The sequence below is a fragment of the Anser brachyrhynchus genome (genome assembly GCF_964034855.1).
Source record: "Anser brachyrhynchus genome assembly, chromosome: 3".
NCBI lineage: Eukaryota > Metazoa > Chordata > Aves > Anseriformes > Anatidae > Anser > Anser brachyrhynchus.
The window spans coordinates 80,917,457-80,942,244 of NC_137696.1; the positions used below are offsets into that span (position 1 = coordinate 80,917,457).

General features: G+C 34.0%; 1 protein-coding gene across 12 annotated transcripts in view; it reads right to left on the reverse strand.

Annotated features, from left to right (window-relative positions):
- Nucleotides 1-24,788, reverse strand: part of GRIK2 (glutamate ionotropic receptor kainate type subunit 2) — a 407,268-nt gene that overhangs the window by 223,464 nt on the left and 159,016 nt on the right. For all 12 annotated transcript variants that reach the window (XR_013948894.1, XM_080586284.1, XM_080586280.1 and 9 more), the window contains one exon: nt 23,844-24,017. Coding sequence is in view for 11 of the 12 variants with exons in the window: in XM_080586284.1 (XP_080442410.1) it covers nt 23,844-24,017 (174 nt within the window). In the remaining variant the exon portion in view is untranslated. The remainder of the gene's footprint in view (nt 1-23,843; nt 24,018-24,788) is intronic.

Below are 24,788 nucleotides of genomic sequence, written 5' to 3' on the forward strand. Positions count from 1 at the left end.
GTTAAATAATAAGTAAAGAAACATAGGACTTAATTACCTTCAAGATTTTATTTTTCATTCAGTGACATTCAACTCTGTAATTCACTGCATGAATTCTGGAGTGAATATTTTACTGTTTTCCATGTGAGTGCTATATATTCTGAATACATACTGAAAATACATGCTAATTTTACCATAAGTTCTGAAACAAGAAGCCTCAGTTGTCCTTCTCTGTGAAAACCTACTCAGTTTTTAATATCTTTCATTAATGGTACTGACAAAATAAGTGAACACATCATGAAGACCTAAGTAATAGTTCTTCCAAGTCTGTGGACCAGTCATCATCTACATGATGATGCACATTGTGATATATCTAATTTTACATTAGGTAAAATTTATTTAATATAATTGCTTTTCTACATTGGAAGGACTAGACTAAGTTGAAACTGGTATTTTGTACTTCTTGAACCTTTGTTCAATTACCTAGACATGCCACTTAACTAATTTGTGGTATCCTCTTAAATACTTCTCTCAAGGTGAGCCAAGCAACTGAATTTGTAAAATTTTAGGGACCACAGGAAAAATATATATATATATATATATATATATGTTTGTATTCTGTATCACTGCAATGAACCTTTAAGCATCTGGACCTCAGATTAGAAGCCACATGTCCTAAACAACTCTGTATGCAAATGCACATTTCAGACCTCCATTCATCTGAGCCAGCATTCTGATTCAGCTAGCCAGTAGCAACTGCTCAAGACAAAAAGAAACACTGCCCTTTATTAAGGAGACTTAAATACCTGAGAAAGTGTGAAACCTCCATAAAGCAGAGCCTGGAACCCTTTTCTCCTCACAAGTCCTCGACCTCCCGTTTGTAAAACACTTTCCTTTTGATAATTTTGCCTACATTTACCTATAACATAAAGAAAACTCCTTTGACTGGCAGATGGAGGTCTGGTGAAATATAAGAGAGTAAGTCAAATATTACTAGACATCTATGTGTGGATGAACAAATTAAGTTATTAAACTCTAGTCTCCTAATTACATAAACTATTTGGTTTCCAAGTGCTACCTAAGAACTGTCAAGATACAGTAATACTACTCTTGTGTGAGAACTGTGTTCAATTTAAATGAACATTAACAGAACCTAAAGCAATATAAGAGGAAAAGGATTAGTATTTGAAGATTCTGGACAAAAATTCACGTTTTTCAGATCTTCCAATTTCCTTTTTTGTTGTTGTTTTTCAGTTGAGAGAAGAATATGTGAGGACATCTACAGCTTTGTATGTCAAAAGCTAACTGGGCTTAAAAATGCCAAACATAAACATCATGCTGGGTATAAAGGACCAAAAATACTGAATATTTTCATAATTTTATGTTCTCTTTTAAAGCTTACTGTTCAAACATGCTGAAATTATTTCTGTATATTGACTATTTATTACCTACAGCATGCTTACTAATTTTCACCAGTTAAAAAACTCATCTTCATTTAAAGGTGCTTCAGTCATAAGCAGTTGCCTGTGATTCTCCTGCTGTCTACATAAGCAATTATGGATGTTTACACTCTATGTTGTCATACTTAATTCTTTCTTTGTATGCCCATATGAACTGCATGTTTATTATCAAAACACAGCTTCAACCAATTCATGAGGACATGATGCAGTTAGTTCTTTTAAAGCATAAAAAATAAAGCACCACTTACAGAAGCTATCCCTTTTCATCGACTCCCATTAACTGCTGGAATATCATTGACATATTGCTACAAAGCAACCGACGGTGTATTTCACACAGTTGTTCTTCATTTCCTATTAAAAGTGCAGAGCAGCCAAGCAGAACTATATTTAATGAGGACTGGATGTCTTCTTTGGACATTGTTTTCATAAGGGGTTATTCAGCATGCAACAGTTATTTCTCGAATCTGTCTATGGGGTAGAAAAGTGCTGTAATTAGTAAGGCAGTTCTTTTCTTGTAATGGCTCAAAGTGAAATAGTCACTTTCAAGCAAAGCAGAATAAGAAAAATGATCTCAGTGTGATTTTTTTCTTCCATTTTCTTTTTGGCATTCATTAGTCCTAATTAGAACAGGACACAGGAGAAAAATTAAAATTCTAATATCCAACTGTAGCTTTGTCTGAAAAGATCTTTGTTTTTCTAACATTAATTGAATACATTTTTCACATATTAGATAGAAAATACAACGCCAAAAATATTTTTAACTACATTATTTTTTTTACTGCAGTTGTTAATAGAACAACCCTAGCAAAGACTGACATTTTCCATTATATATCTGTCAGGTGCACAAGGTTTAATTCTATTGTTAACTGTAATCAAATTACTTGATAAAATTTCCTGATTATAGCAGTGGAATTTTTGTGTTGATATTGTTACATAAAATACAGAATTTTCATTCTTCTCTGAACAGTATTTAGCACTTAAAACATTTAGATATATTTTAGCTAATTATACAGATAGCTAGCAATACATTGAAAATGGTAAACCATTTAATCATACAGAACTCTGGTCCAACAGTGTGTTGTAATATTCTTTGCCAAAGCAAAGCAGATAATGTTTTAGGCAAAATACAAAGGTATTCCACAAGAATCCATGAGGTTAATCTTTTATCCTTTTGAGGAAGGTACGGCCAGGTACACAGCTTCAGCTATTCAAAAACTATGACCCAAAACTACCCATCTAAGTTCATTCTACAAGCACTTTTTCTGTTAGATATATCTGCATCACATTTAGACACAATTAGTCATAGTTTCAAGTAACATCTTCACACATTGTCATAAGGGGTGTTGTGTATAGGGGGATAGCTGATTTCTACTAGAAATTTCTACTTTAATGGTCATAATTAAATAAACAAATGAAAAATCTGCATACAAATAATACATATTTTAAAATAAAGCCATAGAAGCACCAGCCAATTGCCCTCTTCATAGAATCATAGATCATCTGGGTTGGAAAAGACCTTTAACATTGCCAAGTCCAGCCATCAACCTGACCTACCAAGTACCATCACTAAACTATGTCCCTAAGTACTACACCCTCATATGTGGGGTTCTTAACATCTATATCTAGACTTGTGCCTGAAGAATAAAGTAGATGTCTGGACCTTATCCATTGAGGTAAGCCACATTTCAGTATATATTAAATGGACTTCTTATACAAAACTGATTTCAGAAAAAAAAAAAAAAGAAAGAAAGAAAAAAAAATGGCCAACCATGACCATGTAGTTCTAATTTTGCTATATCTCGATCATAAATTATTACACTCCAGAAATCCACTGTTCTTTAACTTTGTTTGCTGAAGTTATTCCATTAAATCTCAACTCTGTTTTTTAGAAGTATGAACCTCACAATTACAGGGTAAGAACTGAAAACATACATACATCTCAACGTTATTAGAAAGAGACCCAAAATGTAAATCTACATATTTACATACAATTAAATATATAAAAGCCTACAAATAAATCATCACTACTCTTCATATTTTTGTTAAAGTACATATTTTACATTTTAAAATGTGTATGCTTCAAATTGGCAATATTCTCTCACTGGTTTCAGTCACTGCCAGGATCTTGAAGAAGTTAAGTCATTAGTTCAGTGATCTCTTTGTGAGGTTTGTGAGGTTATACATATACACATTTGCTTTCTGAACATAAAGAATTCTGGTTCTGCAAAGGCAAGTTTCTTCAAATCATGACATGCTTGAAGACAGTCCAGTCCTATGCAAATCAGATTTCAATGAAAACATCAGTTTCAGATATATTTTTGAGACTGAGTCTATAGATCATGTATGTACAGTTAGATTTACACCACCTTTCTCATGTTTTGTGATTCAAATTTGTATTCATTAATCACAGGTTAAAGGTAGTAACAAATTCAAGCCAAGCTAGGGAGCTGAAGGCATGTTATGAATATCAAAGAAAACAGTTTTTTTGATTTTTTGTTTGTTTTTTTTTGTGTTTTTGTTTTGTTCTGTTGTTCTTTCTGTTTTTTTGGGTTTTGGTTGGTTGGTTGGGGTGGGAGGGAAGGAGTATTTTACACAAAAACACATTTTAAACAGGGACATGTCCCTTCTGATCACTAACTGCCATATGAAATATCACAATTTAAGAAATTAATAGCAATAGAAGGTATGTACAGAAAAGGTATTTAATTCTTATTTTGAAATGTTCTGTAATTTTAAATACATCTCTGTTGGTTGATAGCCTATTAGAAACTATTCCTCAATATCTGTATCACAGACATACAACCACAGCACCACTACTATCAGTTACACATCTGCCAAGTGCTGAAACTACAGTTGTTATGCATGATAGTTACACGTACCGTCTCTGAGTGGGTATTAGAATCATTTGCAACACTGTGTGAGTGAATGTGTAAAGCAGTAATAATGTTAAATATCTCAAAGCTATTAGAACACTACTATAAAAAATAAATTTTTCAATCAGAAGACATTACAACAGGTCTGTATAAATGAAGGAATATTGAAAACACTAGCACAAATGCTCAACTGAGACAATGATAACTTGCCTTATTTTAAAGCCTTATTTTGCTAAGGCTTTAGGTTTTTTATTATAATTATTTTTACTGGTTTAGTTTTTTTAGGGAAAAAAAATAAAAGACAATTTCATAGTAACAGTTCACAATGTCACATTTAATAGCCAAACTAATCAGTCTTTTCCTTTCCTTTTCTACCCCACTTCTCTCTTTTATCATACTGTACTAATAACGTTCAAGAAATAGCCATCAACATAGACAGTAGTAAATTAAGTCTTAAAAGCTTTATACATAACATTAAAAATAGCTGGCATCATTTTTTAAAACAGAAAAAAAAAAGGGGGGGGGAGAAGAAGCAGAAGAAGAAAAGGAAAATAATATGAATAAACAATCTCAGCCAGCTCTTCTGTGAGCAGACATCATGAGATGGGTAGAGGATAGAAAAAGCAACAGAGGAAATGCGTTAGAAAAGGGGACCCACTATTTCCCAGATGTAATACAAGCACAGAGGTCTCAGAAATATGAAAATTGTGATGAAGCAAAGAGAGGCCTGACTGAATATCCCACTGAGGAAACGGCTGCCTCATCAGTCTGAACTTCCTGAGAATTCACACAGGAGAGATGCCCTAACTGTATAAAAAACAATTCAGTTGCAACTGTTACTGCCTTCCATACCAGTTAATCACCTAGGAGACACAAATCCATAGGAAACAAGGCTTCCTTACTGCTATTGCTCAAGGTACTACTTATCTTACTGTAACAATGGAATGAAAGTAAAATCAATCATGCAGCCAGGTTCACACCACTGGCAGCAACAACAGTATATCCATTTTGTTACTTTAGTGCCAACTCTTAATGGTTTAAGCAGAAGATAAGAAATAGAGCAATTCTGTATGTTATTTTTGGAATGCAGAAGCACACCTAGATATTGCCAGAAGTCCAATGGTTCATAAAATCTAAAACTTGCTGTGGGGTAAAGAAAGTTCAGATCATGCAAAATTCAAGCTGTGAATATATATTGTGACAAATGCATGCTAGCCAATGCTCTCACAGGCGATTCTCTGTCTAAACTTCCATCATTAATTACATAAGCTCAATATGGCTGTGAAACAGAATTTGTTTTTAGTATAATAAGCATTTATAAATGATATCCTGTGTTTTCAGTTTCAGATTAGACACAAAGTCATAGGGATTCTTTTCTCTTGGTAATTTGTTTACAGAAAGCATCTTCTCCAAGTTGAAAGAAATACTTAGTTATGAGTTTTGTCTTTTTCAAATATTTTTATTAGTACGTTTTTATTTTACATAAAATATCTCCAGTGAGAAGAAAATAATATCTCAGTGAGAATATATTTTAATGTTTTAAAAAATAAAGTTATTTCTCAGATTTCCTTGGGGTTAAACAGTTTGTGTCTTTATTCCTATTATTATTGTCATCATAGCCATTATTATTACTTGGATATAGAATTTTCAGATGAAAGGGGATCACTGAGGCATTAGAAACTTCTTTCAAAAACTGGTGGTTCTGGTGAAAACTCAGGCCATCTTCAGGTCTGGGCCTATTATTATCCATGGAGATGTTTACTGTGCAATATTGCTGAGAAGGCAACAGCACTTCAAGAAATGCCTACAACAGAATTCTGTCACTTCTAGCGGCCAATCCACCAGCAGACAGCGTAAAATGGACTCTCAGTCTGGTTTATTCACTAATCTTCTCTTTACCTCATTAGAAACATCTGCATTTTTAAAAAAGAAAAAAAAAAAAGAAAAAAAAAAGAAAAAAAAAAAGAAAGAAAAAATCCCGCTCATCTGTACAGAATAGGAATCTGAAGAAAAGCCAAAGCAATTATTAGTAATGTAAGCATTTAATTGCAACACATGCTGAAATTCAGCTCTCCAAGGAGGAATGCTATATTTGCTGTATCAGTGTGTTTTCGTGTTTAATTCCTTTAAGAGCATGAAGATAGGCTTGTGCAATGTAGTACTTTTTACTTAAAGCTACCAGTATTCTAGCCATTTTCTGAAATGCCAATATGTAGAAAAGAGGAAAACAGATAATCTCAGTTTCCTGACCATCATCTTATTAAAGAAAATTAATAAACAATGATAATGCCTAAGAGAAAACAAGTAAACCTCCAAAAGGAAGTCTCACCTTTCAAACACAGTAGCTTAAAAAGGAAATTCATTCTAATTATTTTTTTAATTGGGGATTTCTTGTAAGTTTCATCAAGCCATTGTGAAAACATATCTTTCAGTTCTGCATCCTGGATCCAAACTAATGGGTATTTAATTAATACCCATTAGTGTTCCATGAACAACTGGTACATTATGGCCATTTAATTACAAATGATTTTATTTCCCTGCACATTGTTTATATTTATCAGAATAACATATAAATAATGTATCTACCAATCACCTATCACCCAATTATTTCAATTTCCTTCAAAATGAAATCACTAACTTTCACAGCAAACAAAACCTAAAAGTATGGTCATAAGCCAGCAGTGATGTAACTAAAGATTTACTTCTAATCACATCTATTGCCTACTGAATACATATCTTTGTGAAAATAGTTCATCTCTACTACCTCTAGAGCTTCAAAAAATCATTGAATTAACCGTATCAGATAGACAAACAGATATTACTAACTCTGTACAGATAACACTGCTCAAAAACCTACTCCAAGTATCCAAATTACATCATTCAGTAGGTATGGCATAAAACTAGATTTAAATATTGGCAAAGAAATGTACTAGAGAGAGAGGGGGGAAAAACAGAGGTATGAAAGATGGTAATTATTTCAGTAGGTTTACAAGCCTGAGATAGGAATGCATGTGGGTTTTTTTCTTCGTTTTTGGAAATAATATATCTGCTCACAGTATACTATAAACATTAATAATTTTTACCAAGTGTCAGAAGGAACATTAAAGTGTTTATCTTTAAAAAAGCTTAATAATTAATCACAAAAAAAAAAGAAGAACTGAAGAGCAGAGCCATATTGCCAGAATTATCTAGTACAACAATATTATCCAGTAAATATTAAATGTTTAAAGATGCACATGGATACCAGAAGATACTGAAATTCAAACTGAAGACAGGGTGGCATTTATATTTATTCAGTAAAACTGAATAAAACAATTTAATATATTATGACACACCTATTCAGGCACACTAGAGAAATCCCAGTTGGGATAAGTAATTAAACCTGAATTGAAAAGCATAATAATTTAATGAATCAGACCTTTTAACAACAACAAAGAACTACCTCCCCAAGTCATATCAAAACAGCTTGAGCTTGATTATGAAAAAAAAAAAACAAACATACATTATGGTGGAAACGATGACTAGCTGGAAAGTCAATGGACTGTTTAATGGAAAATCATCTGTTTCCAGATTTTACTTCACCACCATTACATTCCTCCTATGAGCCATTATCTGGTAGAGGGGGCCTTAATTTTCTGGAAGAAAATTTCCATGCATTTAGCATAGCTATTTTTATAATAATATGCAATCACCCCCTCATAAGAAATTCCAACTACAGTGTATGCTTTCCCAGCATGGTACTTCAACTGCCCAGTGAACTCAAAAGATTTAATGTTATCCCCATTACTGACTGTTGAAGGCTTCATTATCTAACCTTGGCCTACTTGATAGCTCATACTTAATCAGAAATATTTTTCTCCCCTAGTTTGTCTTCCCAGAGGGCACTACTCCACTAGAATAAGACACAAACAGATATACATGAAAAATATGTTCTTACTAGTTAGAGACCTCTAGGTCTGATGTGTTGAACGAGTATTGAAGTGTATTTGTTGTTTTTCTTTTTCTTAAGCAATCCTTGGATTCTTGCTGTTGTCCAGAGAATGAGATGTTGAAAAAACAGCATCACAATAAATTAGCCTATGTAAATTTAGCTTACCATCTCCTGCAGTGTAGTCTCTAGCTAATCTGAAATGCTATTGAACTTCATAAACATTTTTAGTATTTTAAACAGTTACAATCTTATCAAAAGAAAAAACTTGGAGCTTTATCAACTCTGACACATGAAACTACTATCACTTTTAAGAGTTCAAAAGTCTTCCCTCGTTCTCTCCACCTCTGCCAAGAAATAAACTGCTCTGTTGCACAGAGTGCAACATGAGAGGAGATAATTTCTTCAGGTCTCTATAAAATATAGCTTGATTTGGACAGATAATGAGTGAGCATCTTTACTAAATGGCATCAAGAGTAAAGTAGTGTAGGGTGCTACAGTTTCTAATACAGTTATTAACTTTGTTATTCAAGTTCTACTGGATTAATAGCTCATTATTTCCTTCAGGTGGTAAAATCTGCAAGAGTCCACAACAATTAAAATAGAACACGCTGCTAGAAAAATTGAGATAGTATCAACAGCTGATGCTCTGGTAACAGCCTTGAAAACAACAATATTCTTTTATATTAGGGGGGTGAAGGGGAAACCAAAAAAAAAAGAAAAAAGAAAAAAAAGCAATGTTATTTACTTACAGCTTCGACAATACAAATATATTGTCAGTACATTTTTACTTAGCTTATCAAAAACTGTTATCATCTTGGTGTGTATGCAGTCACCGATTCAAGACAGGACACCAAAGAAATATGGTCCATATTAAAGAATAGTTATTTTCGCAGAGCCACAGGCAAGGCAGATTACAACTGTAAATCCATTATTCTGAAGTCAAAGAACAGTAACATAAAAATTGTGTGCAGGTCTGTATGAGCAAAAAACCCAAACATATCAGAAAGAATTTATTATTATTATTTAAGCACAGACATTTAAATGTGTGAGCCAATCATCTAGGCATTTCTTTACTGATACAGTCTATGCAGATTTTAAAGACAAATTCCAGTATTCTTCCTCTACTGATTGAAAAAGAAATATAGACTATTACTAAACATCTAAATTTTACATAGATTAAGGTAGGAGAGGTGAATTCCACACACAGTGTTAAAGTATCTTCTTCAATAGGAAATATATATGTACTGTTCACTCTGAAGCACAGGCAAAGGATGTTAAACTCATTCTCTGGGCAGTTTATCTGCAAGCAGAAACAAGCAAAGCCTTTCACCACCGTGAAAGAACATGTCTGAATGTGTTAAGCCACTATTTGGTGATTTATTAGACCACTAGCTACTCATGGAAAGGCTCTGGATGGTTTGCCACCCTGTCTTCTGCAAGGTTGCGTGTTCAACAGCTACATAAGAAGGATATCTCTGAGAAGAAGAAGGTAGCCTCTGACTACCACCAACACTGTTTCTTAAGAGAAGTACTTAACGTTATCAGTTAATACACAGGGTAGACAAAGCTCAGCTTGTGATTTTCCTTATCTTAAAAATTGCAAGCCAGCCAAAATCCTGAACAGAGCACAAAATTATTAGATTTTTCAATGTTTCTTTTTGTGGTGTGCTTATCATTTAAAATATTGGACCCGTTTAAATTTTCAGTACTAGTAAAGTTTGTTTGCTATGGACATAATTATGTCTGTATGACTAGATGTCTATAATGGGCAGTAACTTTGACTATCTAAAAAAGATCTCCAAATGTTTTACAAACATATAACAAAAACACATTTTAGTGCCTTTCAGAAGAGATGCAATGATCACTGTACTTTTTTCTTCTACTGCATGAATTCACCAGGTGTTTTGATATTAATATTAGTCTGATAATACCACAATTGATATATTCTGACACATCTGTGCTTGTATAAGATGAAAGTATTATGTTTGAGACCACACTATATTTAATGAAGCTTTGTTGTTATCTGAAAATTCACATGCTCATGAGGATTAAAATACAAGCAAATTAGGAAGAGATGCAGGTGCTTCTCCCAAAACAGAAAGGTAACTTCTAGAAGAAAAACAAGACTCTCTTTCCAACTATATGATGTCTGTGTGATTAAGCTACAATTCTTATTCAAGAATATGAGTACTGCTTTCGCTTTCATGGCTCTAACTTTTAGAGAGATGTGGCTTTTGGAGAGATTCCCTTAGATCAAATAGCGCTTTACCGGAGATGAATCTCTCACAGGACAGACATGAGTTATCTATACATTAAAGACTGTAAGATAGTTGAAGTTGAAGAGACCTCAGGAATTCTCTAGTCCAACACTCACTCAAAATACTGTCAGCTCTGAGGTCAGATCAGGCTGAGAACTTTACCAGATCTTGAAAACCTCCAAGAATGGAAACTACACAACCTCTCTGTGTAATCTCTTCCATGGATTTACTGTCCTCATGATTAAAAAGTTTCTTCTTGTGTCTAGATTGGACCTCCCTTCTTTCAATTTACATCTTTGTCTCTAATGCTCACACTATGCACTGCCAGAAACAACTTGACTTCTTGATAACAACCTTCCAGGTGTTGGGAGGCTACTGTTAGGTCCTCATGAGACCACCTTTTCCCCAGGCTAGTTCCCACTCGGCTTCTCTTCACAGTGCAAGCACTCCAGACCCACCATCTTGCCCTGACCATCTTTTTGGCCCTCCGCTGAAGCTGCTCCTGTTTATCAAGGTCGTTCTTATACAAAGAAGGTACTGCATATGTTCTTTTCATGCCTCCAAATGTACAAATGTAACATTTGAAATGCTTCAATAATCTGAGTGTCAAGGCATTTTGTTCAATTCCCTATTATCTCCATAAGAAAGTGCATACTTTATTGGTTTTGTGCGCTATTACCTATTGCTTCCAAACAGGTAAGTCAAAGAAAACATGGGGGGAGAGGGAATAGAAGATTCATAAAAGAAATCATAACAGGAACTTTTACGCTATTAAAAAAGTCCTGAAGGAAAGCTTCTCAATATCTTCCAAACATTTTACATTGAACTGAACTTAGCCAAATCTAAACCACCTACCTGTAATAATGCAAAATGTCTCAAAAATTAGGCAAAATTACCACAACTTATGGAACACAAAGAAAATAATACTTTAGCAGTTCTGGAAAGTCAAATATATCTCTGCAAATGAAGAGATAGGAACACATCATCTCAGGGAAGAGCTCACTCTTTAGGAGCAAGTCATTATTAAGTCTCACGTTAGATCCAGTTGGCTAGCTGTTGCTAATTTATGTTCTCAGAAAAGCCCTTAAGTATTTTCCCCCAACAACTTTGATACCTAGTGTTCAGATAATAAAGATTCCCTCCTGATAGTGATTTCCCTCCCACTGCTCTACTGATGAACTTTCTCCCTTGATCTTACTTGCAAATCAATAGAGGTCCCCAACATTCTAATTCTAACCAACAACATAAAAGAAATTTCATACAGATAATCCAAACATTTTGATTCCCAAGACTACTCTGGCCAATAGTAAAAGGAACATATGCTAATACCCAGAAGACAAAGAAAAGCAAATGGTGATATATGTAAAAATTTGAAAACCTGCTTGTAGTATTTACTTCTGGAGTCTCCTCCCTCATCTGATCTCATTTTCATAAATACATTTTTACTGAGACATCGTCCTTATCAGTCTCTTGATTCACAACTTTTTGAAATAATTTTGGTATTTTTTAATGATGCAGGAGCTAACAAACCTTATTTTTATGAATTTTATTACATCCAAGCCAAACTTCAGTACCTATACAGTTCATTATAGCATTTCATATTTTATAGTTTCACTTTATTCTTCTTTCATTTGTATATTTATTTGATGATCTAATCAAATTCAGAGTAACTGCAATAAAATTGGCAGCTACCTTGATTTTTAACCTAACAGCTGATTTCATTGAATGAACACAATTTATGTGGGTGCAGAAAAGAACATAAATTTCACCTTTTTTTGTCTCTCTCTCTCAAAAAGCTCTAGTCACTAAAACCACCACAACATCATTCAGTGTTCATACACCTCCCGCAGTGATCAGCTCCAGGGCATATGTTTTGGGCAGCAGCACAGGGGATCACAGCGTGCAGGGGTTCCCTGCATCTAGGTTCTGCATCAGGAGCCAGCAGCCCTCATGAGGGTGGCTGATGAGGCTTGGGCAGAGCCAGGAGCACCAACCCTGTACAAAGGCAGTCCCTTAGGAGCACAAGCATCAGTGTGCACGGCAGTTCATGCAGGAGGGCAGAAGGTGGGGCATTTTGTATTCTGGGAGCAGCAGAGGAAGGGGCCTTCTACTGTAACGAAGACGTCCACCCGCTGGTCTGAGGGTGAAACCCAGATGGAGGGGCCACAACCTCCCCGGGTTCTCTAACCTCCCTTAGATTCTCAGAAACTACAAAAATATATACATTACTGTATTTTCCTATTCAAACTATTGTTTCTGTGTAATTTTATGTACATCATATTGGTATATGTATCTACAGTAGACTTTTAAGTTTATAAATATCACCATGTATATCACCAAATTAATTCCCTGTGCCTCTATACTTGCCAATACTTCAGGAACTCAATCAACAGACCACAAAATAGTAAAAGCCAACACATTTCTGGGTTGTAAAAAGCAGTATTACACTGCCAACTAGAAAACTAGTACCACTGGTACTACAACCACTGGTCAAAAGGTATATATAGATTTGCCAGGTTTCCCCAAGGAGTCCAGGACAGTCCAGTCAGGATGTCTGTGGATATCTGGATATCACCTTCTGAATTAGTCTAACAACTTAATGAAATAATTTGCCAGAAATCCTCCAGCTGCTAACTTGATGTTCCCTGCTTTCAATTCTAGATACACACTACTATGATACTACCTGCATAAGAACACCCTACTTCTAACACACATGTTAACAGGAAGTATTAATCACACTGTCCAGAGCAGGACAATGGACTAGGACAAAAATTACAAGTATTGTAACAAAAATATTTTTTTTCAGTTTAAAGATCAATAAGTAAATGTTTCTTCTCAGCAAGAATATTCCTTCAGATACAGAGTTATTTTTATTTGGAATATAACTGCAAAATAATTCCAACTATGGAATTATGTCAGAATAATCGCCCTGTAGCATTTTAAGAAAACATAAGACTAAGAAATCCAAAACAGTCTAATATTATTTACTACTTAACATTAATTTTCCGGTTCTAATTTAAGATTAGAACAGTGTATGAATTTTGTTATATATAACATCTACACTCTGCATAATCACAATAATTGCAAGTATAAACAGTCTGTAAAGAACCCATGTGTCACATAAAACCTTTTGAGGGAGAGAAGAGGTTATCTTTTACATAAGTAATATTGTCCACAATCAAATCACTAGGTGTATACTATTTGCAAAGTAGAGATAAAAAGTAATAGTATTTTGTTTTTATAAATATTGAGAGAAATCTCATGCACAGAATATTCTTCTCAAAATAATACTTTTCCAATAGCATTTAACCACGAGGCTTGACTGAATGATTCTGTAGCATTAAGATGCATATATATATTTTTTTTATTAATATTTATTTCCAGGACATCACATAGCCCCTCATTTATTTGAAATAGTATACAGTCTTATCTCTGCTGCTTACGTACTACATATATTCTCAGGCCTTGGGAAATGGGAGTATGAAGGCTATAAAAAGTGTAGTATCTGAAATCTCCAATTTACACCATGATAGTTGCATTTAGCACAGTATTTTTTCACCTAGTTCCCATGCTGAGTGTAGCTTGGGGCTGCAGAGGCCTGAAGTGCACAAACAAAACATATAATATTGAAAGCATATTAATTTTGTCTCCAGCCTGATGCGAAGGTACTCACATGCAGATTCAGGTTGATGCTTGAATATTTCTACATGCTGTTTAATGGCTCTGTATGTGCACTTGTGGCCACTGTATTCCCACCAGTCTGTTTAAGAGGAAAGTATATTCACTGCCACAATTCTAGCTAGAAGCTTGATTAAGCTGCCTAAATACAGGCATATAGCACCATCTGAAATATTCAAGGATACCTGAGACACACACAAAAGGTGGGCAGACATGACTGTGGACTTATAGGGAGACCTATGCTCTTCTGGAAGGGCAGGTGGAAGCCAGGAAAAATATCCTGTAGCATCTGGAAAGGCACTAAAATTGAGTCCATGCTATTGTGGACAGGAAATAGAGTTACCCCAAGATTAATTTAAAACAGTAAACATTTATCTTATCTGAATGAAAGTCCCAGTGAAGACTACATGTACTACATGAACCCATCTAAAATTAGAAACTGTTTGTTGCAGCTTAAGGAAATAAGAAAAAATGGATTTATAGGAAGAAGTAATATATTCTATTAGGCAAATTGATATACATCTGAAAATAGGAAAACATTCACTCACATGCCCTTCTATGTTTTTCAGCAGACAGAATGGTATGCCCAGAAGCTTGCATATTTCTACCAGCTATGTCAGCCAGTCTAGTAATTAGAAAATATGAATCGTAACAGAAAAAGTAACACATTCTTGTTTTTCACAATGAATGGAGACAGTCAGAGCTTACCAAACTATGGCCAAATTAAAAGCCTGAATATCCAGAGACATATTTACAAATGATTTTCACTCTTTTTCACTCCACTATAACTTATATTATTTAATTCACCATCAAAAACAAACAAACAAACAAACAAAACTCTTCAGTGTATTTGCATTACCATATCTAAGCTAAGCATGCATGTAGCAAACTAAAGGTTAGCCAAATTAAACACACACACTGATTTCCATTGGGCCATGATTTTACCTACAACATACCTTTCAACCTCACTGTTGAGTTGAGTACATACCAGCCCTAACTAATAGGCAGTGCCACTGTGAAGCTGGGGGGCACACGGGGCTAAATTGCTGGTCCTTTCACTCCACAAATTGAATGACTTTTGTTGTGACATAACTCATGCCTCCACTGCCACCATTCCACATCCTACAACTGTAACCTAGTGATTTCTAGAGTTGTTCATTCCTGCAAGTAAGTCTGCTGACCACCAGCTTTGATTATGCTGCTCCTAAAAACATCATTCTTTAACTATAACAGCAAAGAAACAGAATAAAAGTAATAGTGCAATTTGTTTCACCTTTTGTGAAAGGTTACAATAAATATAGTGCATAAATAAATGATTACACTGAATTTCAAAATGCTTCTCTTATGACAATTATCTTCTTGGAAAAAGGTGTTTATGGTATACTGGGTTACAGTCCCCTTTAAATTTCATACAGTGCAGATACTTGCACATTTCATGAGTAAATGCACTTAAGTTCCTACTTCAAAAAATACCCTATGCTCCAGCTAGTCTTACATACTACATATGATTTTTTGTAGGTTGCACAAGCTCTGCCATGTCCCTACTTGCTGTTATGCTAAGAGTTCCCTCTATTACTTCGTAAAGATGTAGCACGAGAGCTCTAACATACAAGCATTATATGTGTTACTATATTTATAAACTACACACATCCTCAAACCACATCTGGATGAATACTGTGGAATCAGCAAGAGGCTGCAACGGGGGTGGTTCAGGTTGAATACAGGTTCTTCACCCACTGAGAGGGTGGTCAGGCACTTAAACAGGCTCCCCAGTACAGTGGTCATGGCACTGAGGTGCCATGCTGGAGTTCAAGTGTTTGGACAACACTCTCAGATACATGGTCTGGTTTTGGGGCAGTTCTGTGCAGACCCAGGAGTTTGACTTGATGATCCTTGTGGTTTCCTTCTTACTTAGGATATTCTATGATTCTAAATCTTCCATATGAGAGAAGCTGCAATTTATTTCTGCTAAATGCTACATGACACTTGGGCATATCTTTCCTTCAAGGGCAGAATTGCAAGTTTCTGACAGATCTTGTCTCCTAAAATAGCAACAAAGACTACATGCAGGAGTCAAATATTTAATAATGCAATTAATTCTCAAAATAGCTGACATATTTCTAAAACATCTGACAGCACAAAATCTTGCATAGTCCCTAAACTCATGAATTTAACTGTGCCTAGGGGAGATTCTTAGCTTGTAATGCAGTAATAAGTAATTGTTTAGTGTTTTCTTTGAAGTATGCATTTGCTGCCACAGTGTTTTACTGAACACATCTCATCAGCAAATCCAGAAAATTCCTTTTGCTAAAGGGATAATTATAAAGCTGTCTACATAACAAGCTATCCTCTTTGAAGCTCTAAATCACAATCCAAGGCTGTCTTTCTGTAATGAGTATTTCTCTTTATTTTTATGGATTTTTTCACCCTCAGAAACTTAACAGCACCCTTTTCTCATCAAATCCTTCTGTCCAGTCACAGTGCCTGCTAGCAGTTACTGAAGTATTATTTAACTAGCTACCTCAAATATAACTGTTATTTCTCAGTTGTTAGGTAGAGATAAGAAATTGCAGTCTCATAAATATCCTCTTGCTGTTAACAGAATTAAACGACTAATTTCTAACAAGTTATTCAACAAATTGGAAGCCCTCTTTATCTTCCATAAAATAACTTCATCACTAAATTAAAAAGATCGCCATTTCAAATCACAAATATAAACATGTATGAAATAATTTATTATTCTAAAGAAATCAAAGCATACTCTAAGGAATTAGGAAGTAAAGCAGCTGCAAGTTCTGTTAATGCCTCTAGATGAACACCTAAACTTCATTAAAGCACTAATTCAACAAGTGAAAATATCATACTTGCAATGAACCTATTTTTAACCCCCGAGTAACCATAGAAGTCTATTTTCCAAAAGGAAAACAAAATTGAATTTTAATAGAACTTTCTTCTTCACAGTGCAGAATTTGTATCTAGTGTAATAATGCAGCTATTTAAATCGGTTTATACAGTCAATGAAAATCCTGACATTAAGGATGAATTGAGTCAAATAAAGTAAATTAAACTTCAGAAGAGTACTGAAGGAAAGCCCTTGATGGCATCATAAATATTTGCTTCATTTGGGAAGAAAGGAAAGCAGAGTATTTTGTAGAATACTACACAAATACTTAAGAAATTGAGGTTCAGAATAAAATTAGATTAAAAAATAAAAAGAACCAGATATACAAACTACTGCTATTACTAGCAGTGTACATTTCCAGTTTTGCATCTCCCTGACTTCTTGAGACAGTAACTAAAAGCTCTATTTTAATATCGTTTGTTTAAAATCTAATCTCTTCCTTTACTGCTGTAGTATTTTGCTCACCTAACTTCGATCAAAATGCATCAGAGACACATAGATTGTGTAAAATTTCCTTGTGTAAAATGTTTTTTGAGCGGGGTATTGAACCTGGGAAATATATTCTTGTCTTTCATAGCAGCAGAAGAGTGCCCTCCATATTATTCATGTCCAGTTCTCTGATATGAAAGCTACTTGTCGTTTTCATGAAAAACTTGAGTAAACTTTGGTTATATCAGGGCAAAAAAATGACCCGCTTTTCTTAATTTCAGTTTCAGATGGGTCCTAAGCCTTTCCTCACCTTATTAATTTCTTCCAATCTTGTCTAGAATGGAAAAAAAGTAAACTTTTCAACTGCATTAGCTGAATCAAATTAGTTTAACGTGGTTCATAAAGGTTTATCAAAAAGTAGGCCAAATAGCTCTCGCAGATTTCAGGCTCTTTCACCTGATTACAGTTGACCATTTAACATTGTCTTTACACAACAGGCATATTCATTACAGGATTTTTCAACCATATTAATTTAATGTAACTGAAAATACACTATTGTTGTCCATCCACACTTAATGTCCTTCTGCCATTCTTTTATTTAACAATTCTTTGTCTTATCATTAAGTTCAATAATACTTCTCAGAATATTAAACTAATATTCCTGACCACAAAGCTGAAATGAACATTCTGATAAACTAGACTTCACAGGAGAATCATGGGATTTGGATGTTAAGAGGCCACTAGTGGAAGTTTTCTTACAATCAGAGGAAACGAACAAAGACTATGTGTACTGAATATATGAATGTATTGGGTGTGCAAATATGGAGAACTATTTAGGTGCAATTACCTATGCTTTTACAAATCCAACATTATTCACTCTTTCACTTCCATTTCAAAATTCTAAGGCAATTATCACTTGTGCATTTTTATTGTATCATGCAGAAGGACTGTCTGAGACAGCTCTTTGGTGGGAATGTACTGCATATACTTGTGACTGAGAAAAACACATATATGTATTTTCTGTAGTGATTACTGCATGTTTTTTCAATTATGTATTTAAAGAAAACTTCCTTGGATCTACTCTCCTTATCCAAGAAAGACTTTTACAAACTTCAAATTTTTATTCATAAAAGCTTTTTTTTTTTTTCCTACTTGGATGAAAATCTTATACACAGAAATACACCATAAGTCCATTCTGGATATGCAAAAAAGCCCTCAGTATTTAATAGCATTCGAAATTTTTATTGCAACTGGTTTCCACATGCTGAGAAATACATTCCACATTGGAGTGGAATTAAGCTTGAAAAACACATTATGTCCAGAAAACAAAGAAAGAATTAAAAAAGAGAGAGAGAGAGAGAGAGAGAGAAAGGGAGAGAGAGAGAGAGAGCACATAGAACAAAACCATTCTCCCTTCTGGGAGGTAGCCTACAAAATACATCTGACCAAAATTATTATTTTTCTGAGGAAACCCAGTATTGGCCTGGTCTATAGCATTCTTCAAGTACCACAGTGTTTTCCTGCACCTGCCATATACAGCTACTAAAGTGAACATTAAAGCATGGAATTAATAATCTGAATAGAAAAAAGCACACTCCTTCCTACATAAGATGAAAGCAGATAGCTAAATCGAATGATATGCAAAAGCAATTAGTATGGAACACTTTATGTTAATGAAGAAACTGAACTTGTTAGGTCATCTTAATTATGAATGCTAAGTTCTGACTTGAGGCATAGAACACTGTGAAAGATTAATAGTTGTACAGTAGAAGACTTCTGAACTGCTATCACTATACACGTTATACTTTGCTTGGTCTGAATGATGACTGTCATATATAAATGCAGGAGTGCATTTATGCTGTTCTATTCTGTTTTTTTTTTTTCTTCTTGTTTTGTTTTGTTTTCTTCTTTTTCAGTGTGTGCCACTTGGACAGACTTGACATTGAGTCGGGTATACCAAGGCAAAGTTTCTTGAAAATTGTGCAATATTTCTCTGTTTTACAGAACATCTTTTTATTAATACAGTACAGATGACAGCACTGTTAGAATTTACCAAAAATACTCCGTGATCTTTTTTTTTTTTCCTGCAGGAAAATCTAATATTCAAATTTTTCTCCAAGCTAAATCAGAATGAACCCTTGCAAAACCAAAACTTTTTACAAAATAAAAGCTAGTTACATAAAGTAAGTATTTTTATTTCATTCAGATTTTTTTAGACTTACACTATAAATTCATTTTTCTAGAAGAAAAAAATATCTCTTTTATTCCAAGTCAAAGATTACCTCTGTTTCAGACTAGTTTCAGTCTCTCTACTTCTGAATCGCAATCTGCAGCGTTGAAATACTTTCAAGGCAAACCAACAGAAGCACAAGTTTACATACGTAAATCTGTCATCATACCTTTGCACACACCCACAAAAACACACTAAAAATCACCCATTTGTAAAGTCTGAGAGGACAAAGAGTAGGAGGTGTTCCTGCCCATGCCAGGGATTGGAACCAAATGATCCTTAAGGTCCCTTCCAACTCAAACCATTGATCATATGATTCTATGTTCATACAAAAAAATAATCAGAGCATTTTTAAATTCAAGACTGCTGAGATACTCAGAAAAAAAAATATTTACAGATTACAGAAAAAAATATAATCTTTTAACTGGCTTATTAAGCTAAACCACATGTGCACACGTCTGCTATAGGTATGATAGAGGTACAAATATAGCAACACATTTAGATTGTTATTGTTACATTAGAAAGATAAGAAGCACTTTGATTTTCATTGGACCAATTAAGAAATATGAAAAAACCATCAAAAGCGTAAATGAAATCTATTAATATATTAGTAGTCATGATATGAAAGCCACTTCAAAAAAAGTAAATCACTGAACCTTCCTCAGGATTTCTATGTATCATACTAAAATCATCATATTCACACAGTTCTACTGTGTGAAAGTCACCAACTTAGACCCTACTAGAAATCATGCCTATTTGATTCTTATGAATAAATATACAAGCAAACCTTTTATCACAAGAAGCTTGTGTAAAGAAAATCTGTATATACTCTGACACAACACATCCAAATTCATAGATACTGAAATACTTCCAGACTCTCCTGAGAGTCAGAAAGAACAAAGCTGGTTGTTCTGTAGTTACTCTCCTACATCACAGAACAGATTTACCTTAGAATTATTATTTATTAAATAATAGAATGTTTAAATATTTTATCATTCATTAAGCAGGTGAAATTTGTTTTTCCAAAGCCCACACAAAGGAAGTTCAGAAACCCAAAAACTAGAGTGAAATGTGCTGGAAAATTTGTTTGTTGTCACTAATCTTTTCAGGTATGCTAAAGCATCACCCTTCTCAGACCTCTCCTGAGCATCAGCCTGGAAACAAAGGAAAAACTGCCCTAACTGAAATCTATAAGCTCCATACTTGGAATTTTAACTTGGAATATTATAAAGTGACAAGATGAAATTTTATACCCCCTTTTTATCATGTTGGTATACTACAGGTCAGATTATGAGGAAAATAACATCCTAATAAGAGATTTACATATGTCTATAGAAAACAGCTTTAAACCAGAAAAAAAAAATAAGACTGGGAACTCTATGAATTACAAGTAGCAAAATGTTAAAATAAATATAATTAAATATCAGAGTTAAATTGACAGTTCTAACTCTGGCATGATGGCTAAGTTGATTTGCATATAGTAGAGATGTAGAAGAAGGACACAACACAAACACCAACTGAGCTTATAAACTTTGTGATCCAAAACTGCCTGGTTTTGCACCTCTGGAAACTAATCAGATTTGCCTGAGGTCTCTACTCAGAGATATACAAACCTCAGTTTTTCATTTGGCAAACTGGAGTTTCAGGTGTTTTAACATCTTGTTAAATGGCATCTAGCTAGTTGGCTCAAGCTAAATTAACCCATTAAGCAGGTTTTTGCTACCATTTTACTGAATAAGCTGTCATCAACCTATGAAAATAAAACAACTTTCCTATTTCAGCCCATATCATTTACATACAGTATTCCTCAGCAGCAATTAGAATCTGTGCAGCACCTTTAATTCCTCAGTGCATTTCTGACTTTAAATACAGTGCAATGTAAGTCAAATTTGACAAACCTAAGAACTATTGACAGTAAATCAATAAAATGACTTATTTTTTTCCACTGGGCACAGGAAGAACTTTGTGCAATGGTGTCATGACATAAATTTCTTTTATGTCTTCCAAAGACATTTATTTTAAAACTTACATCTTGTGTATGCCTTTTCTGTATCTAAGAGCTAGATTATAAAAGCTCTTTAAGCACCTAAAATTTATCAAGATTATTAGGCCTTTAAATAACCTTTAGATGCTATCTGCATATCTCAGGTATCTAAAACTCAGGCAATCAAACTGCATTTAGATGCTTCATCTCCATAAACAATCCCCATAAAATATTCACAGCATTCTGTGTGAATACTTGGTTCTTGCGGTTACTACAGAAACCACTTAAAAGTACAAAGAGGGCTCTTTAGGTTCCAGAAAAGAATCCTGTATGCTTTCCATGCACTTATTTATCCTCTTCTGTCTTGAGGGAAAGTAATGCTGTAACGTGTAGTCTTATGCAGTACACTAGCTATAATAAGCTTCTGCCTTACACCAGAATCTTTTCTGAGAATGGCACTTTCTTTAGAGCACCACAAGATGAAAAACATGTGACTGGCCCACAGAAATCTATGCCAATCTCTATCGCTGTGTGACTTCTTTGACCATGGCCCCATGTTCTGGTAATACAACTATTGCTTGCACTCAAACCATCCAAAGGTTTGAGGTCAATTACATCTTTGATCAAAGCATAAAATATACAACTCCAGTGAGTGAGATGAACTGCTAAAATTTTTATGTTGAAAAGGGTAAAAATCAAAGAATTAAAGAGTTAATGCAAAAAAGGAAACATGAAGCAATGACTTCAAAGTCATTGCTCTATAATGACTTTAGCTCAGTAATTGCTTATAATGACTATAGCTCGATAACACTGAGCTATAAAGCCCAAAGTGTAGCTCTATATGAGCTACATACATTCTTCAAACGTTTCTAAAATATTGGCATGTTCATTTGCTTATTTGAAATTATTTAGATAAATGAACAATTAAACTTTACAGATCCCATCATACAATACTTCAGAAGTACAACACAATGAAACTATTGCATAAATTAATTTTAAAAATGTTTCCAATTTTCATTTTCAGTACACCATTAATAATAATAAAAGAAAATATTTTTGTTTTAAAAGGATCATTTTCTAAAAACAAGACAAAAAGAAAATTAACTTTTAAAAACTCATATCAATTGTCATTTAGTAGCAATATCCATAAAATCTTTAAATGTTATCAACAGAAAAAAATGTTCACAAGATTACTTATGTTACGTGGCTCATCTAACATAATCTAAACAACTGCTATATAACTATGGTACCAATCTTCAAGGAACAGAACCTGATATTTTTTCAAATAAGAAATATTTGAATATGAAAACGCTTCTAAAAATCTAAAGTGCAGTAAAACTCTGTCAGCAAAGGTGTTACATATCACCCCTGGTCCAGACTAAGTGGAAAATTAGATAAATAAATTGCAATAACTTCCAATAAATTTGAAAATTAAATTGGTCCTAATGCAGGATATGTTTTCAAATAAATCCTTCCTTACCACTATAATATTAGATTTAATTTTAACTAATGAACAGAAAGTCACTTAAAACCCAGCAATGAAAGTTTATTTGCATGAAGGTGATTTTGGTTTTCAGGAACTAAAGGGAGACCAGAATAATGGCAATGGAAGGGGAAAAAAAATCATACTATTTATGTCAATGTGAAGAAACTGGAAAGGACAGCAAGATGGAATTCTTTACAATTTTCATAAAATAAATTTAAAAAAAAAATTATGCAGAAGTGAAATAGTAAAAATTTCACTTACTAAAACATTAAGCATCGTTATGAAAGAGATACCTAAATGAATAAAATAAGAAAATATAGAGAAGGAGACGTGATTTAGCTTGATTTTTGTTGGGATTTGACATGATGCCACACTATTTTCACCAAGAAGGGAAATACAGACTGGATTAATACATTTACAAAGCGGTATTATCATTTAGAAAAATACAGTATGTGTGATTTTTTTAGTAAAGCTAATATGCTATGTTTTCAGTCTACAGAATATTAAAACAAACACCCCAGCAACTGTCTGAATAAAGATTAAAGTAACATTTGGCCTCATGCCTCTAAACAATTTTAGTCACAGAAATGAAGTTTTTCCATTGACAGGAACAGTAAACAGTGATATTCATACCGTCATAAATCCATCCAGCAAACCTGAATCAGGTTTAGGAGGTGCTTGCAATCGCTCCATAGACCACTTTTCAATGATAGATGACACCTGGCTGTTTTCCGTGTTTAGAATTCTGAATCCTGTCATGTTAACACCACTATACCGATAGGGTTCCACATCCAAGGCAAAGAGGTCCTGAAAAAAAAAAAATGAGCATCATGTAAATCTTTTAATATACTGCAATTCTTCTTTCAGTTTTTAGACCCATTTGCAGTACTGACATTTTCATGAACAACAGTGCTACGTATGCTAAGAAGTATGTTCTGTTTATTTGGGGGTCTGCACCTGTGAGCAGATCACTCAGCTGAGCAAATAACTCAGCTGACCCTATAGTGGGAGTAAGTGGGAATAAGCTGGCTGACAAAGAGAGAAAGCTTCAATTGCCTTAAAAAAAAAAAAAAAAAAAAAGCTAGGGTAAGTTCAGTTGCAGAACTATGTCTCCTATTAGTCAGAAATGCTCCAGTAGGCATAAATTTTATTAATAATTGCTACAAATATTGTTACTAATCTTTTCTTATTTGGCTTACCAAAAGAGACTTTAAATGATAAAAATAAACAGAACAATCTCCTTGTATTTTCAGTCCGTATGAAACTTTAATATGTTGACCTTTAACCATTAAAATAGGAGTGGGGGATGGGGAGAATGTACATGGCCTTCACTTATTGCAGCTTTTGATTATTTTTTACACTTAACCAAAAGCATTCTTCACATTTATCAATCATACTTCCAAACGCAGTCATATCTTTGATTAGTAATTTCTCTCTACAAGCATAACCTTTGCCAATTGATGTAATTTTAATATATATATATGTATGTACACATATGTACATTTACCTCCCTTCAGCACACACAGAGGCAAACATAAATGAATAAAAAGAAGAAAATCAAATTTTAGATCAAGCAAG